A 12240-nucleotide genomic window follows, 5' to 3' on the forward strand; every position below is an offset into this window, starting at 1 on the left:
AATGTTCTGGTTGGTTTCTGTTGAGGATTTGACTCAGTTCAGACTATTGTGGGGGAAAGCGCTCGTACACAATGAACCTTTGCAGATGTTTATCATTAGCATATTGTCATAAGTCATGTGCTAATGTGTCGCATATTAACATGCATTCACACTGAACCGTTCTAACATTAGTACGGTGAAATCGTCAAATCGTTCATCTGAGGCCAGTGACCGTGTGTGCAGCATTTCGTGAGGTGAGGAAGCGGATCGTGTTGAACAGACAGATATCGTTATCGGAGTGAAGCGAGGTTGCATGCGGCAGAGTGAAGAGAGACAAACAGCAGAGAGAAATTCAGATTTCAGCACTGTCTTAGACAGATTGGTGTGATTGGATGCGCAGAAGGCAGCCATTATCAGAGAGTGAATTATCATTTGTAGCATAATAAATACTGAGTTAATGTTATGCTCAGATGATCCAATTAGATGGTGGTTATCGTCTGTCCCCCTTTAATAACATGCATGCATAGTAGTCTGCACAGTTTCAGGAGGCTCAGGACAGACTGTAACTGCTGCTCTTACACTGTAACACATGTACGAGCTGGCGCGTGACGTGCAGATTAAATGTTTCCTGACATGAGGAAAACCCTGGTGGGGTGACTTCTTGAAAAACCGTTTCCCCTCCGTCTGCACTTTTCTACACCTAAGCTCAAGCATCGTAAGCTTCATTCAACGTCTTGGCACTATTATTATTAGAGATGCAGCAAAAAAGTGAAATGTTACTCGTTTTTCTGTCGCCAACAGATTATCCAACCTTCTTGGGAGATGTAATAAAATCTACATTTTTAATATCAAACATAAACAGCGAGCCGTCGCTGCTGACGGTTTCATGGGTGTCGAGTGATTTGACTGGTCGGCAGCTGCTGCGACTGGCTTACCGAGTCCCCTGAAAGGTCATGGTGGTCCCCTCGTAATACATTTCGCATTCCCTCTGATCCACAGAGGAAGGCTGATCTGTATTATAAACATTCTGTATTATGTAGCAGACTGCAGCTGGTTGTGGCCACAGCGCGAGTCGGCATACCCTCTGCTGAGGCTGCTCAGCGGCACGTCGGTATCATCGCGGCTGGGTAGATGACTGGTGGAGCAGCTGAGGCTGACTGATGCAGACTGTCGCTGTGATTGTAGCTGTAGCCATGTGCTTTGGTTGTTCTGAATGCAGGTGTTGTGTGTGTGTGCAGTGAGGTGGTTGTGGTGGTGGCTGAGCGTTGAGCATTGAAGCACTGCGGGTTTAAATCCTGTGTGGCTCGACAAGGCTTTCTTGGCTCATGTAAATATAAGGGCAATAAAAAGGAGTAATAACCGTGTCCAGAGCCACAGACTGACCGAGCAGAGGCAGGCGGAGCAGCTGCAGCTGTGCTCACAGGCAGTGGCTGCTGTCGGAGCTCGGCCTTGTGAGCGGAGGACCGAGCAAACATCATTGAAAGTGTCACATCATCTCTCCTCTCTGTTGCGTCTGCAGTCATTTCCTAAACTGTCAGGCTGTTATAACTTGACCGGACCAACACACGAACTGTTCCTGTTCCATCATCACTATTTGAGGGCTTCACACCTTCATCCAATATAACACCTAGAAGTGCCTTGACCTGGATGAATGACAGTCTTCACGGACATATGGCAGTTGTATTGTTTCCCTCTCTGGGTCCTACGGTTACATGGTGAGCCACGTTGGCAAATGGACAAAGGTTCAACCACCATCAATTCGGGAGGGCTTGAAAACAGCCATGCACGCTCATGAGAGTTTAAGCTGTTCTTTCTGAGGCCTCTGGCGCGTTTTGTAAAGACAAGGCGCCTTCCTTAATACCTGTAACACTGTGCAGCTCCTGGTGGATTTAAAGAAGACCTGTTGTACTCAGCATGAGAAGCAGGGCAGCGCTGAAACCATCAGAGTGATCAGGAGGTCGCTGAAGGGTTAAATCCCTGCAGTAAATCACAGCAAAGTGTCTGAATGAATCACTGAACCTGTCCTCACTTTTAATAATGTTTGCAAAAAGGGACTTCCTTCGATATTCAACTCCCCTCCAGCTGATGTCCTATCAGCTGTCAAGCTGCACGCAGCTACACTGTTCTTTCCCATGTGTATTGACAGCCACCAACAGGTGCATTCACATGCTTTGACACCCGCCTACCTGCTCTAATTTCAGCTTCACTGACACCTGCTTGTGTGTTTGATGAGCTAAGAGCCCAAAGTGACAACCAGTAATCAGGCTGCCTTCAAACGTGTACTGTCTCGACCTTTAGTGCTGCTTAATAACCGAGTCTGGGACTTGATGTGTGTTTGTGCGCTCACACAGGTACATTTATTATGTGTGTTCATGAGATTCGAGCATTATTTTCATGAAGCATGCCTTCCACTGAAAAACACATCAAACATTTCAAAGACGGAAAAAATAACATCAAAATGTGATCAAAAGCTTTTTCTGTACGTGGCTGTTTTCAATATACGGCACGTCGATCTGTGTACACATACTGCAGCACCTGTCAGTTCACGCCAAAGCAGCAACACAAAGCACTGACACTACACGTCTGTTAGTCTGTGCGTCCACCGGGAACCTCGCTTTATGCCGTCAGACCCTTTAGTGACTTATCTTTAAAGGTTTACATGACACAAGTGATTTGGCTTTGTTTGAAAACGAATGGAGTTACCTTTTAGTAAAATGCTTCCCTGATTTATGTTCAACTAGGTAACACTTAACTTAAAAGCTCTGTAATTTCTCAATAATTTACTAGAAACTGCTGTATCCTCTCCAGGGGGCATCCCCCGTCACAACTAATGAATCTGACAGGAAGAATAATAAAGCAGAGCGGTGAGCGTGACATGGTTCTGCTGCACAGATGGGACATCTGTACAAATGTACATGTTGAAGAGGTACCAGTCTCTTACACAGCAACCTGCAGATTCCTCTGATTACCCACTCATGTGAACAAGACCCCGAGATCCTTTAACTTCATCACCTGGGGTAGCGTCTTACTTCCTGTTTAGAGGGAGCAAACCCCATTTTTCCGGCAGGGTACCATGGCTTAGACTTAGAGGTGATGACTCTCATCCTCTCTGATTCACACTTGTTGCACCCATTCCAGTGTGTGCTGGAGTGTCACAGGTCAATGAAGCCATCAGAAGTACATTTTCTGCAAAAAGCAGAGATACAATCCTGAGGCCACCACACTGGACAATTTCCATCATGGACCAGAAGGCTGGTCGCAGTAGCCTCGGCACCCTGCAAGTCCACAAACCACATGCGGACTGTTTAGCAGACGAGCGCACCCACTGATGTGACATCATGACCAACAGAAAGCGAAGCTACAGTAGCACCTTCCACAAGAATCCATTTAGTGCCATTAGCTGTCAAAAAGGTTGCACCTGGTGGACACAGAGAGTAACAGAGAGCACAGACCAAACATTTACCAAAGAGCTTTTCCTCCACATGGGGAGATATTTTGGTTTACAAGGCTTCGGGTAGTTTTTAACTGCTACAGATTTGTTCCATTAATCTTTGAAATGGTTGCAGCTGGAGTTCAGAGAGAGACCATCCCATAACTGGAGAGTTCAATCCTCCAACGGGTCCAAGCATTCACTGAGGTGTCCTTGGATAAGAGGTCAACTTTCTCATGTCTTTGGGGATAATGCTCTCTATCTCACCCTCCTTATCAAGAGGCAGCTGACAGAAAGAGGCAGAACTCCCCTCCTCTGTGGATCAATACAGTGTCACCAAATAGATGAAAATGGCTTTTAAGATCAATCGATGATGAGCATCACGGCAACGTAGCACACAGAAACAAGCTTTCACAGCAGACATGCTAGCGTGGTAACCATGCTGTCGACAGGACTGTCCGTCCTCACAGCCTTGGACTTGGTTTGTTAAATCCTTCTTTGAAAGTTTAACGTCTTCCAACAGTAAGATACAGGTTCTACTTTTAGCAAACATATTTCAATAAAACTGGAGAGTTGTGGCTGTAGAAAAGTGAAGTTTTGGGTTTTGCTCTTCCCTTCGATGTCGGACCTTGTATTTCCAAGAGGCACTTGCCAAGTTGAGGATGTAGATGATGAAATCCGATTTGACAGGAGTGACTGGAACAATCATTCAACCGCTACAAGCCTGTAGGGTTTCCTCTGCCCGTCTAAACTCTAAATACTTCTCCCGGTCTGGTGGCTGCAGGAGTCCTCGATGAGGTTAAGTTGGAAATCACCGCCTCCCACTTCACAGAGCCACTTCTTGTCTGTTGGAGTTGCCGTTGGCTGCTGGAGCGATGATGGCAGCGGTGGGTGTGGTCTTCTTGATGGAGGTTAGGCGGATGTGGGAGGTACTATGCATGTAGCTGGCTTGGCGCTCGGGACGGGGACCTCGGCCACATCGCAGCTGACTGAAGAGGAAGAAGAAGAGTGAACTGAGTGCAACAAAGGCCTGACGTGTTCTTAATGTAGCACGGACAAACAAGACCTTTTACTGTTCATGTTGTACATATGCCTCCACAAAACAGCACAGGTGTACGGAAAATAAAGATGAAACTTGTTGGATGTACACACTTAGTTGAATGTAAGTAGATCCTAAAAAACAGGGAAATAAAGATCATTATCTAGCTCCCTGGGTACAAAAGGCGAAGGTTTAAGGTTTCTGTACTTCATGGAAATCCTCACAATTGGACAAAACTGAATAGTAATAAGAAATAAATCCAAAGTCAGGTGAATTATGGCACTAGCTTCATGCCACAGCTCCAGTATAATTGCTTCCCAAAGGCACATTTTAGTTTTCCTGCCTATTCTCTGCTGCTTCTGAGGTCTGAGGATTTGCCTGCAAATCTGACCTAAATGAAAGCACAAAGCCTGTCTCCGGGTTACTGTGGCTCGCTGTGACAGTCGCACTTTTTGGAAGGATTGTGCCGAAGTTGGCATAAAGATTTATGAGGAGAGTTTCCATCCTGCCGAGGTAGAATAATGACAAGTTGCAGGATGTTTAGTGGAAGTGGGAAAAGGAGATTTAGAAAATGACGAAGCCATGATTACTTCATTTTCACTCCATTTACAGTGGGAAATGAAGTGCTCGCCATCTGGTTTCTTCCTGAATCTGTTTGTGAGTGCTCAGAGTTCTACAAATGTTCAGCCTGCTGGAAAGTTTTGATTAGTCTTCAATTGCAGTTTACCATGGTCTGTACACAGAATGCGAAAAATCAGCAACACCCTGCCAATACTGAGCAGCAGCCTGTCAGAGAAGAAGCGAGTCTCAGCTGTTTGCAATCCTAATAGCAGCAACATATCTTATTATTATCAATGGAGGAAAAAAAGTACTGTTCCAGCATTCACTCTCTGCGTGTTTGCAATCTCTTTATGGGAAATTCATTGGAGTAATACTGTGAAATGTTCTCTTTTCTCTCTGGGTGGGAGCAGACCGTTCTGTGAAACTGCCTGCTGACACGTGGAAACACAACATTTTGCTGCTCAGCGGCAAACAAAATCTATTTAACAACTGAAGCTACTTAATGATTTGGAGAATTTGGGATTATATCCAGATCTCGATGTTTCTGTCTCCGTGGTGGAAATGAGAAGGAGCTTTGAATCCAGCTCTTCTTAAAATGGGTGAAGTACAAATACTGTATTGACTTGTGAATGTGACGATGAGCTTAGTGTTAGATCAGTCAGATCGCTGGAGTTGAGCTTGCATTCGCTGAGTCATTCACGCATCACAGTCGCCGGCTCATTCATCAGCTGTTTGGCTCCCAGTTGACAAGTGGTGTCCAGTCATATTCAAAACGCCATTTGTTGCTGCAGCTCCCTCCACCTCCCCGACCTCTTTGTTTGTCGCATTTTTTTAACTTCAAATCTAAATCTAATATGACAAATGAACTTGAAGTTAATCTAAATTAACATCAGATGTGTTTCCATCATTGTTTTCACCCCAAGGAGAAGAAGACGCTGTTTCCACAGATTGTTCTCATGTGACCTTCCTCACATTAGTACATCAAACACAAATGTCATCATCTCATCGTGTTTTCTTTAAATTCGGCTAAAATTTGCGATACATTTGGATGCAAACCACTGAGAACAACCTAAAACTGGTATCAAATTCCTTGTTTGTGTACACGTACCTGGCCAATAAAGCTGGTTAATAGTCCCCAACAAATCTACTGGGACTCTTTTAAAAAATGAAACTGTATATTTGGGAGAAGTTTCTTTAAGATTTGTGTCTTCAGAAGGAGCCAATGGGCTGAGAGCCACAGACAGGGTTGGGAAGACAAAGCATGGAGAGATGGACTACCATGTTGTTGGTTTCAGTCTCCTAATGGGACATAGTTAAAGGCGAGACTGATGTCTGACAGGAACCAGAAACTCTTATTTGAGAAGAGGGATCCGACCTGTTGAAGTGCCTGCGGAAGCTCTCGCTGAGCAGGTAGAGGGCGAAGGGGTTGACGCAGGATGAGGAGAAGCTGAGGACTCTGGCAAGCAGGGTGATGACGAGGTGAGCCAGCGACAGGTCCATCTGGTGGTAGTGGAAGGAGCGGTACATGTACAGCACGTGGTTGGGGAACCAGCACAGGGCGAACAGACCCACGAACACCAGCACGATCTTGGCCAGACGCTTCCTCGTTTCCATCTGGAGGAGCAGAGATAAAAAGACACAAAGAGGAATAATCATGTATGAGAGATAAAGAAAGCTCATTTACTTCAGCACGATACTAACTGGAGCTCATATTCAGGATGACATACCGGGAGCTGCTTTAACTGTAGGTGTCACACATGGGAACTTTGTGTTTTCAATGTGGTACTGCTGACATACTGCAGGTTGTCGGGGTATGTCAGGATCTGTTTGTGTGTGGTTGTGTCTCTTTCGATCACCTCACCTGCACACCTGCCGCCAATCCACTCATCACCTCCACCTGTAGCCTGCAGTATATAAACCTCAGTACCTCACTGCTCTCTGTCGGATCCGTGTGTTGTAGTTGTACTACGTTTGGCCCAGATTTCCACCGTTAACTAATTAAATTTTACGTGGTCTCCGAGACTGAGCTCTACTTCTGGGTCCAGAGTAATTACCTCAAAGTTAACACAGACACAACATGTAGAATGATGATTGATTTGATTCATTTTAAAGCATTAATTAATATTTCTGCAAGACCAAGGACATGATGTTTCTTTGGTTGTACTACAGACTAATTACATATTTAACTAAAATGTGATTTTTCCTCTTAATACGTTTGTACAACTAATTAATGTTAGAGGATAAGATTTGGAGGGACTGTAATTATTGGGTAAAGTTCATGGTTTTTCCCGACTCCATGGAAGTCAGGAGGCATCAAGACCAAGAGTGGATGTTGCAGAAAAACAGAATAAACATATTATAAGTCAAAATGTGACAGATTCGTATGAACGTTTTGTGATATACTCATGAAAACTATCATTATGTTTCATCATTATGTGAATAAATAAAATGCAACCTGGGTGACATTACATTTCTTTCAAACCATATTTGTTGTTGTAAATTAACAGTGTATGAATGTAGATTTCAGGGGACACGGTTGCTTTTTGAAGATCCAGACTGAACCTGTCAGACACTAAAGTGCTTGTAATAGTGTCTTCAGTTCGGTTTGAGTCCAGTGCTCAAAATATTGCAAGTAGGAAGCCATTAACTGCTAAAATACCGAGCTACAGATGACTTCAGCTTCAAAGTCCGTCATGCTTCCTGCAGGAACGCTTAAAAGCAAAAATAACTGATACAAGTAATAAATATGCGCAGTTAAAAGCAGTTATTTCATAGCAACAATCACATATTTGGGCGGGAAAATGTAATCATGTTTGACAAGGTAAAAGGTTTGACTCCCACCGGATCCGCATGCTAAAAGCTTCCTTCAACTGATGATGAAATGGATGGAAATCGAGAAAGAGATGGACGAAGGTACAGAATGGACCAGGAGTCGTGTTTAAGCACCAAATGCATTACATGTACGGCGACTTACAAGGAGTTTGACCTTGTCAGGCGGATGCTCGGAGATTGCCAGAGACGTATGAAAAAGGTCAGTTGTGCCACTCATGCACTTTGCACAGGTCTGCCATCTCTGCATACAGGGATTCAACGCAACACACACAAATGTCAACAGTGTTTTCCAGAGTGCTGGTCTGTGTATTGCAGACGTCAAACGCATCAGACCCTCTGACCTTCCCATGTACTCGCTGCTGATGCTAAACTGATGGGGAGATTTAAGAGCCGCATGTTGTTGCCGTTTTCTTTTTACATGCTTCTAAATCCATTATGTGCACAAATGAATCCCTAAGGAGCACATTGGAGCCGCTCATCCACGTAATGTATATCAACACATAAGGCCACATGGAGGGTTTGGTGGAGGATATTTATCTCCATCAGGTGCAGGCAGGGTTTTTTTTTTTTTTCTTCTCTCAGCATCCGTTTGGTATTTCAGTAAATCGCTGAACTTGACGTCACTGCAGTGAACTGGAAAAAAGGACAATCAACTGGAGCGCACTGCACCAGTTACACCGCCGGCTTGTTCAGACAAGGTCAATGCACGATGCACGAGGAGTTCACTGCGCTCTGTGAGGTCTTTTTGCCTTTCTTCAGAGTCACGTTAACACGTTTTTTGCACGTGTTGGACTTCACTTTGTTTCACTTTGAAATAAAACTAATCTTCTATCATGAGGCATATTTAAAGGCACATCAAAAACACAGGCTTGATGCGATTAAGTCCAAAACGTGAGGTCAAATGGTGCCTCTTGCCTCTAGTAGGATGTAGCAGCTATTTCAGTGCCGAAAGATAAATGAAGAATTCGTGATGAAAGTTCACTTTTTGTAGGAACTTTTAGGCACTCCGATATTAACTGAGATCACTGCAGAGAAAGGAATCATGCATTTCACTGGATTCTTCTACACCTCATAATTTGCATCCAATACCAATGTTCAGTGCCAATACAGGAAGTAGTCAGTACCAGGTGTAAAATAAAGGTTCATGCAGGAATTCACCTCCCATCACAGACCTGCTGATGTTCCATAGAGAGGAGTTACAAGAGAAGATAGATACCAATATCATGTCTGTGCAATAAACATGAAGTCTGCAGGCAGTTAGCTTAGCTTAGCTTAGCTTAGCATAAATGAAACAAAGGGAAACAGCTAGCCTGGCTCTGTCCAAAGGTCACAAAATCCACCTAACAGCTCCTTTAAAGCTCACTAATTAGCTTACTTACAGTATATCTCATTTGTTCAACGTGGCAGAAAATGGATTAGAGGGGAGCAAGTTTGGATTTTATGGTGGGGTTATGTGCCAGATTATTTCTTGGCTGGGCACACAAACCCTGTTAAAACTGCTGCAGTTATGTATTCATCTGATTGATAGAAGACTGATCGTCTCATTTATCGTTTGGCAAGAAAGAAAATAAGCACATTTTCCCAAAATGTTCTTTAACTGTATTTTTCCAATTAGTCGAGTTCATTTCAGATGAAACATAAAACCAACAGTCCAAAAGAACACAGGATACGTGCAGTAGCCATCACACCCAAACAGAGGCATGCTTCAGGCAGAGGAAGGAGAAAAGGTTTATTAAAAGCAGATCCGTCATCAGACAAATGAGTTAATAAGTGTTTAATAAGTGTTGTGCAGCATCCACAGAGTCTACGTTCACACGCCATCAGACTGTATGTTGGTGATTAGAAACGCGGCCAATCTATTGTTTACTGTTTGGAGTTTGACCTCTGACACCTCTGGAACGCTCACCTGATGCAGCGACGTCAAAAGTAATTTGCACACAATAAGAAGATTATGTGAGTTTGGAGAAACATTTTAGTTAATTTTCACAATGAGCGCTTCTTTAGCTGATTAGATTCTGCGGGTGCAGGTTCCAGCTTATGACTTCAGAGAGCCCGACGGCAGTTCGCCTTGACTGAGTCACCTGTTAAAGACGCCGAAGAGTAAATTTAAAAAAAAGAAGTTAACCAGCAGCAAAGTCTGCTGATTACAGGGCCGGATCATCTCTGCTCTCCAGGCTGGCTGCCGCTGATTTGTGTTTGCTCTGATTGTCTGCCAGCAGTCGGGCAGAGTTTGGCGTTTTTCCCAAGATCCTCTTAGGCACCTGTGGCTCTAGGCCACAACCCATCTGGAAGGGCGGATTATGTGAGTTTGTATGTGTAAATGTGTGTGTACACGCATTTCTGAAGGTATGAATATACTTTCTGTATGTGTGTGTTAGTGCACAGCACACCTGCAGCAGCTTCCACAGGATGGAGCGTATTCAGATGTTTGCAGTGGAGTTTCTCCTGAGCTCAGTGGTGATAAATCATCTCCAGCAGAGCCGCTAACCGCTGCCTTTGTCATGGAGGAGGAAGCCTGGAAAGCCACCTGGGAGTTACAGGCTGCCAGGTCCCATTAGAGGCACGTTTGAGACAGATCGACACCTGAGGTGACTGAGGTGCAGCGAGGCGGCAAGTTCTCATATATCTATTACGCTCCAAATACTGAATGCCGAAGCCCGGAGCCAGCGTTTCTTCATTTGTACGCTTGTTATGCTGTCAGGTTTGCAGATGAAAAACAGTCTCCCGTCATGCATCCCAAAACTATTCTACATCCATCATGCAGTCAACTAAACAACTCTAATGGCAACAAAAGCACCTTTATCCGATTCTTGGCAGTAAAGTAAAAATACATTAAACGTCCAGTGTGTGAGATTTAGACGGATCTATTGGCAGAAATGGAAAATCATATTCAGAAGTAAGTTTGCATGAGTTTAGGTGTACAGGACCTTCGTCATCATGTGGCTAACTAAAGGTTGCCGCCTGACAATAAACTTAAACATAGGTTTTGATAACCTACTCACACAGATGACAGCCCAGGGAGGAAAAACACAAAAACAACAGGGATGAAAGTATCTCTCATGCATTCAGTAGTTGAAGTGAATGGGAGGTTGAGGTGTGTTTTCATGGTAGCTCCACAGTCATGGAGGTGGGTGAGTTGGTCATGTTGTCTCTCTTCTTAACAAACAGACGAAAATTAGCATCTACTTCAATGTCCATTCAACGCTCAGATACAAAATCTCATTTGTCTTTCTATGCATTTACCATTTGAATGACTGATTAAGTCTAAGAGGATGTTATTTATTCTGCTTACAGACGTGAAATGAAGCGACAGATACGATGAACTCAAAGCTTTGTGTTTTGAGATCTGTGTGGTTGCCTAGACGACAGGTTAATGATTGACACGTGGAGCCAGTCGTCCTCCATGCTAGCAGCTCTGTGAGGCTGCACTTAGCCACAACAATGCTTTGAGCTAAATTCTAATATCACCACGATAAAATGCTCACAAATGAACGTTCAGCAGCTATGATGTTCATCATATTCACCACTTCACACGACAACGACGCCACGCTGCTCTCTCCTTTGTCTCCAGCACGCAGTCATTCACACGGACGTTAGAAGTTATTGTAGACGTAAATGGAGATTTTAGGCATTTGAGCGGCTGAGTTTTGTTTTTCTACCAAGAGCAGTTGGTAGCAGCTTGTTTCTTTCAGGAGAAAACTGTTATTTTGGATAATTGTTTTAGATTTCCAAATCACTGAATAGGTCTCACAGAAATGTGGGCTTGTTTGTCCCTTTAATCTTCTTCTCTTCACAGATCTTTTTCAATAAAAAAGCTCAGAAGAAGCTGCTTTTGTCACCTCGCACCTGCTTCTCCTTGGTGAAGAGTTTAAGTTGCTGCTTTGAAATGTTGATTGGAGCATTTATTCACGAGATCAAAGGGCTTCACTTGTTACTGAAGAGCTGCAGCTCCGTCACATTCACTGACTTTAAAGCTTCTGTCGAGACGCGACTGCTCACGTTCAATCAGCCAAATGAGACAATGTCCACTATGCTGTTTTTGTAATGACTCCCTATCATTATGTTTTTTATGCTGCATTCATGTGACATGGTAATATCCATTCTCGATGGTTCAAAGCAGCTCTTGAATCAGTTTTCTCCACAAATCTTCGTCATTCACGGCAACATCCAAACATACCTATTATCTAATCTCCTGAGCAGCTTTCCTCTCACCAAACACACAAATCAAGTTTGAGGTGACGCATCTGAGCTGAGATTTTACAGCAAACCAATCACATCGACGCCAGAGCTCAAAAGGAAAATCAATCTGTTTGTCCTCTGCCTTTTTGTCATTTGCAGCAGCAGAATGAGTTATGTAGATCCTTTCCTTCGTTCATTTGACTTCAGCCATCGCTCCGTG

The 12240-nt window shown here is 43.9% G+C and overlaps 1 protein-coding gene across 1 annotated transcript in view; it reads right to left on the reverse strand.

Moving 5' to 3' along the window:
- Positions 1 to 2308: 2308 nt before the first annotated feature.
- Positions 2309 to 12240, reverse strand: part of nmbr (neuromedin B receptor) — a 34830-nt gene continuing 24898 nt past the window's right edge. Inside the window, exons 4-5 of the mRNA XM_076757153.1 lie at positions 6385 to 6623; positions 2309 to 4398 (exon numbers count right to left, since the gene is read on the reverse strand). Coding sequence (XP_076613268.1) covers positions 4236 to 4398; positions 6385 to 6623 — 402 coding nt within the window. The 3' untranslated portion in view covers positions 2309 to 4235. The remainder of the gene's footprint in view (positions 4399 to 6384; positions 6624 to 12240) is intronic.

This window comes from Chaetodon auriga, chromosome 18 (assembly GCF_051107435.1).
Source record: "Chaetodon auriga isolate fChaAug3 chromosome 18, fChaAug3.hap1, whole genome shotgun sequence".
Taxonomy (NCBI): Eukaryota; Metazoa; Chordata; class Actinopteri; order Chaetodontiformes; family Chaetodontidae; genus Chaetodon; species Chaetodon auriga.